Source organism: Entamoeba invadens (genome assembly GCF_000330505.1).
Source record: "Entamoeba invadens IP1 unplaced genomic scaffold scaff_1105074725707, whole genome shotgun sequence".
NCBI lineage: Eukaryota > Evosea > Mastigamoebida > Endamoebidae > Entamoeba > Entamoeba invadens.
In genome coordinates, this window is record NW_004443506.1 from 7,908 (window position 1) to 13,805 (window position 5,898).

Below are 5,898 nucleotides of genomic sequence, written 5' to 3' on the forward strand. Positions count from 1 at the left end.
GCTCTATTTATTGCCACAAAAATTAAATTAGAAATGTTTACATTATATTTTAATTGGTTTGTTCTTTAACATTAAAAAGATTATAATGATTATATGGCTTTTGCTATAATTTTCTTTTAACTCTAATGAGTACATCGTTTCACAATCTGTTTTCTGTCCATTTTTGACTAACAATTAATTGGGAAACAATTCTAAACACTCAAAATAATGTTTTTTATTTAAAAATAAATAAATATTTTGTATTTATTGGTCGAGTTATTTTACAAACAAACAACGATAGTACCGATGAGTGTAAATGAACTTTATCAAATTAACCATGTCAACTATTGATTCTGATGTGATTAACAAAAAAGAGAATGTTTTTGAAAACGTACAGATAGAGCTCCAAAACAAAACTGAACGAGTTAACAAACAGTCTAACTCAACTTCGATAGAAAACAATATCACAGACACCAAATTACCACTACCCAACACACCAAACCAATTAGAACAACAACAAGACTTAAATGAAAATACTCAACCTATCACAAAACCCTTTCTGACTACTGTTTCGTTTTTAAGAGGTATATCTGCGGTTGCCATTGTGTTTATCCACTTGAATGGTCCACTCCCATCAACTTGGAGAAAAAAACAATTTAACCACGCATACCTTGCAGTTGATTTTTTCTTTCTTTTATCAGGATATATGACGTCATATACTGTTAATCCATCAAAGCATTTTGAACCATTTTCATTTCTTTTGAAAAGAATTATCCGTTTACAACCAATGCAAGTATTGAGCACTCTGTTTGGTGCATTTTTCTTTTATTTAAATAATGAAAAAGGAGATGAATTCAATTTATACAAACTAATTTGTCTCACTATCGTGGGGTGTTTTACTATTCCTATGCCAGAGAATTTTTCTGTTATTAATTTTAACGGTTTTGCATATCCATTAAATGGGCCGGCTTGGACTGTGTTATATGAATATATAGCAGCATTATTATTTACAACAGTTTTTAGGTTTTTAAATGTTATTGCACTCTGTGTTCTTAATGTATTCTTTTTGTACTTTATAATTGATATTGCCTTTAATATAGACACGTTTCGTTTAATAAATGGACTGGGTGGAGAACTAGTCAAAGGATGGACATTCAGTTTTAGTCATTGTTATATTGCATTTTCAAGATTGTTGTTCTCATTTACAACAGGACTTATTATAGAAAAGATACCAAAGAAACATGAAATCAAATTTGGGTTTATTATTACTTTGGTGTCAATCACCGTTTTATATAACATCCCTTATATACAAAATAAATGGGCAAGAAGCATTTTCGATTTGTGTTCTGTTGTTATCGTTTTTCCGTGTATTTTGTTAATAGCAACTCGAAGCAAGATTCATTCACAATTCGTTCAAAGAATTGGTAATTTCCTTGGAGAAATATCGTACTCAATGTATCTTACACATTCATATATTCTGGGGATGTTTAATGTATGGGGTAATAACTACGGAAAAGATGCCAGTTTGTCTATGTGGATCTATTTATATATCGTAATGGTGTTTGTCCCGATGGTGTTTGGCTATTCGTGCTGGAAACTGTTCGATGTTCCTGTAAGAAACTTGCTCAGAAAAAAGTTACTCTAAACAAGTATTTAATTTAAATTGTGTTTAAAATTACAAAATAATGAGTTTAAAATGTGTTTTAAAAAGTATGAATGGATAGAAAAAGTTCACTAGATAGCGAAAAATAGAATACAATTATTTTTATTATTAAAATTGTTTTTTTTTGTCTTTTTTTAAACAAAAAACTTCGTTTTGAATATTTATAACAATATCAAAAAATTGAAATGATAGAAGAAAAGTAATATAGTATAACTTAACATTATTTTTATTTAAAAATGTTGTTTTGTAATTATTTTTATTACAATGTTTGTATTTTTTCAATTCTACAATACCGAAGCTTTTCACAATTTAAATATTTTAGAAAATTGTAAACGATAAAAAATAATAAAATGTTGTTAGAAACACAATTCTACAATTTACACACGTCTAAATGACTATGTCTTAAAAAATAACACTTTAATATTCTTTTAATTAAATTTATGATCATTTTACTTCTTAATTTTTTATTTATTTAAATGTTTCCGTGAATTAAAACAATTTAATAAAAAAACATATGATTGATATTTCTTTTGAATATAAAGATATTACGTTTAGTCATTATTTTAATGTGATTAAAAGTGTATTTGTGTTCTTATAATTTAATTAAGGATTTAAATATTAAATTGCCTTGTTATTTGTTTTTTAAAATAAATTGTATTGGCTAACTTATACTCGTTTGTAGTCATTCATTTTTTTTAATGGTGATTGTATGGATACTTATGTTGTCTATATAATAGCTTATATTTAAAAGAAGTTTATGGTGTGAAAAGACTAGTCATACAATCACTATTGGATGTATGTTCATTCTTTTTATATTTATGAGCACAGAACTGAAATACACTCGACCAAATCCATTTGTTAAGAGAATAGATGTGACTTTTTAAATAACTGTGTAGATAATGTGCAGTCCAAATCTTATTGTCCTTTTAATTACTCTTTGAGAAAGACAAATTGACCACTTTGTAGTACAAAAAGGTCATCAAAAAGGAGTAGCTTTTGACGCAGACATATTTTGGTTATAATAAATACGCTAAATTTTTTATGGGTCTTCCATTCATTACAACGCACTAACTCAAGACGTCAGTCGGTTTTATCAGAATAATATTTCTTAGAAATAACCAAGAAGTAGACTCGAGAAATGTAAATCAAATGACTTTCAAACAGAAGATCAACACTTTATTAAAATATTTACTTTCTCACAGATTCTTATGCTTCTTGGGGTGTCCAAAACCAACCCCAAACGTCACTCAACGAGTCCGATATACAAGAACTCGACGTGAAAAAAGTTAATTTCTTAACAAAACAATTCGAAGTTGCTTGGGAAACGGCGATACAGAAACCAAAGTCCAAATTGTCGCGAGTGATGTTTCTATTGAATGCAAGACCTATGTTGATCGCAATAATTCCAAGACTCATTTATGATGTCACTTTGTTCATCCCAATTTTTGCACAAAGCGTAATGATTAACTTTGGTACCAAATGGAACGACATCGAGAATTCAGAGTCTTCATGGACTAACGAACAAGTTGCTGAGTCGTTGTCATGGCAATATCAGAAATGGACTGGTGCGATGTTTGGTTTATTTGTGGCGATTATTGCACTTACATCTTCTGTGTGTGGACATTATTTCACTTATATTACCACTGTTGTTGGTCAGAAAATGCGGTCGACACTCGTCATGGCAATGTATGAAAGAATATTCGCGATGAATGCAAAATCGCAATCCACGACGCCACATGGCCAGATCTTAAATATGATGATGTTGATGCAAACTATATGAATGATATGTGCTCACAAGTTTATTCGTTGTGGTCGTGTACTTTGGAAGTTATTTTGTCGTTGATATGGCTCTTTTACTTGGTTCAATGGAGTGCATGCGCTGGACTTTTAGTGATGTTAATTTCAGTATTTTTAAACATTGTAATAGCCAAACTCACTGTTAACCAAATGAAGCAGTTGATGATTATTAAAGATACCCGTGTGAAGCTCATGACAGAAGTATTGAATGCGATTAAGACAGTGAAAGTGATGGTATGGGAAAGACACTTGCATGGTCAGTTACACGACACAAGAAAGAAAGAAGTCAAAAGAATCTTGTGGGTCATTGCTTTTAGAAGTTGCATGAACTTCATAGTCTGGGCAATTCCAACAACAGTTTTTTTTTGTTACTTATTTATTCCGATTATTATCTAACATGGGTCGGCTGATGCTATTATACCAGAAGAAGCATTTTTGACACTCAGTCAGTCCTATCAGAATGATACTTTGGCACTTTTTTGAAATAATTGTTAAACGACACGATGCAAGGTGTCACTTCGTTGAGAAGAATTCAAGAGTTCTTGATGAAAGGTGAAGACCAAAAAGACCGAGATGCAGACAATGTAATTGCTGCTGTTGAGACTGCAGCGCCTGACGCGCCAAGTATTGCAGTTGAACATGCAACATACACATGGGAAGACAACGACTCGACTGCGCTCTCAGACATCAACTTCACTGCGAAGAAGGGGCAACTGATTGGAATCATTGGCGAAGTTGGGTGTGGTAAGTCCGCGTTCTTCCGGTCATTGCTTGGTAACTTACACAAGACAAATGGTATGGCGTTGTACAATGGGAAGATAGGGTATGTTGCACAGAATGCATGGGTACAGAACTTGACTGTACACGATAATGTTGTCTTTGGAAAGAAACACAACAACGACGTCTACGAGAAGGTTGTTGCGGCTTGCGAGTTGAGAAACGATTTGGAAAACTTCCCAGGTGCAGACCAAATGGAAGTTGGGATTGGCGGATCAAATCTTTCTGGTGGACAGAAACAGCGACTTGCGCTCGCACGTGCGGCATATCAGAATGCAGACATCTACTTACTTGACGACTGTTTGAGTGCAGTCGATGCAAATGTCGGGCAGAACATCTTCAACAACTGCATCAAAAGCATTCTACGAGAAAAGACGCGTGTTTTGATCACACAGACATTCCAATACCTCCCCGAGTGTGACTACATCTATGTGATGAAGAACAACACATTTGTCGAACAAGGTACTTTCGAAGAGTTGCACGCTCAACAAGGAAGTGAATTCTTGCGTTTGTATTCAAATTATGTAGCGAACGTTTCTCATCAGGACGAACATGGCAAGAGAATATTAAAACGTAAAATGAAAAATGGAATCAAAGTCACACAACTTATTCATGGAGAAAGCCGTGATACGTCATCTATTTTAAAGACGATGATGACGTATATAAAATATGGAGGATGGTTCAACTTTGCTATGGTGGTGTTCTTCTTCTTCGTTTCATCATTTTTGTTGCTTGCTTCCAACTTCTGGTTGGTCTTATGGACAGATCCATCAAAAAAGGATCAATAAGAGTTTACAAAATCATTGAATGGATACGAGTTGGTTGGTATATATGGAGGAATCATTGCCGTTGTACTTTTCCTCTTTATTTTCAGATTCTTTTTCTTAGGAGCTTTGAATGGGAAAGCTTCAATTAAAATCCACTTTGATGCGTTGAACCATGTTTTGAATTCACCTATGTCATTTTTCCAAACAACCCCAATTGGTCGTATTCTCAATAGATTCTCAGAGAACTTGTTTACTTTGGATGATAAAATCAATTTGTCTTTGGCTCAGTTTATTGCTTCAGTGACAATGCTTGTCGTACTAATTATCATTCCAGTTATGGTCAACTCCTTGATGCTGCCAGTGATGGCTCTTGGTCAATTCTGGTTCTTCTATGTGTTCAAGATCTATATGAAATATGCCAAACAATTACTTCGACTCGATGTTGTAAATAGAAGTCCATTGTACAACAGTTTCCAAGAGACTTTGCTTGGACTTGACACCATCAAAGTGATGAAAAACGAGAGGAGATTCACTTCGATACTGTCCAACAAATTGAACAAACAACAGAAGATTTACTACGCCAATAATGTCTGCCAAAGATGGTTGGGTGTTCGTGTTGAGTTAGTTGGGTGTTTATCACTGGGTGCTATTGTGACAGTCGGCGCAATTCAAATTGCAAGTATTTCCCCGTCTTTAATTGCCTTAATGGTGATGTATATGTTCCAATACAACAAAAATTTAACACAATTTGTACAATCGTGCATTGAAGTCCAGATGGTGTCGACTGCTGTAGCTGCTGTTTGTGATTACCTTGATTTGCCATCAGAGAGAGGGATAACGGAAGATGACCCGACAGTGACAGGTCGTGTTGGTCCTAATTGGCCTGAGCAGAGGGTATCTGGACATTGGTTCTAA

At 33.8% G+C, this 5,898-nt stretch overlaps 4 protein-coding genes across 4 annotated transcripts; all 4 read left to right on the forward strand.

The window, feature by feature from the left end:
• Window positions 1-295: 295 nt before the first annotated feature.
• Window positions 296-1,731, forward strand: EIN_127800 (hypothetical protein; the record flags this gene model as incomplete). Its single annotated transcript, XM_004258273.1, has 2 exons — window positions 296-1,614; window positions 1,704-1,731. 2 exons carry the CDS (start codon window positions 296-298, stop codon window positions 1,729-1,731), a joined length of 1,347 nt encoding a protein of 448 aa, XP_004258321.1.
• A 1,298-nt stretch (window positions 1,732-3,029) lies between these two features.
• On the forward strand, window positions 3,030-3,835 carry EIN_127810 (ABC transporter, putative; the record flags this gene model as incomplete). The annotated part of the gene is made up of 2 exons (XM_004258274.1): window positions 3,030-3,290; window positions 3,338-3,835. The coding sequence occupies 2 exons, from the start codon at window positions 3,030-3,032 to the stop codon at window positions 3,833-3,835; spliced, it is 759 nt and encodes a 252-aa protein (XP_004258322.1).
• A 107-nt stretch (window positions 3,836-3,942) lies between these two features.
• Window positions 3,943-5,004, forward strand: EIN_127820 (multidrug resistance protein, putative; the record flags this gene model as incomplete). Its single annotated transcript, XM_004258275.1, has 1 exon — window positions 3,943-5,004. The coding sequence occupies one exon, from the start codon at window positions 3,943-3,945 to the stop codon at window positions 5,002-5,004; it is 1,062 nt and encodes a 353-aa protein (XP_004258323.1).
• A 168-nt stretch (window positions 5,005-5,172) lies between these two features.
• EIN_127830 (metal resistance protein ycf1, putative) lies at window positions 5,173-5,898 on the forward strand (the record flags this gene model as incomplete). Its single annotated transcript, XM_004258276.1, has 1 exon — window positions 5,173-5,898. One exon carries the CDS (start codon window positions 5,173-5,175, stop codon window positions 5,896-5,898), a length of 726 nt encoding a protein of 241 aa, XP_004258324.1.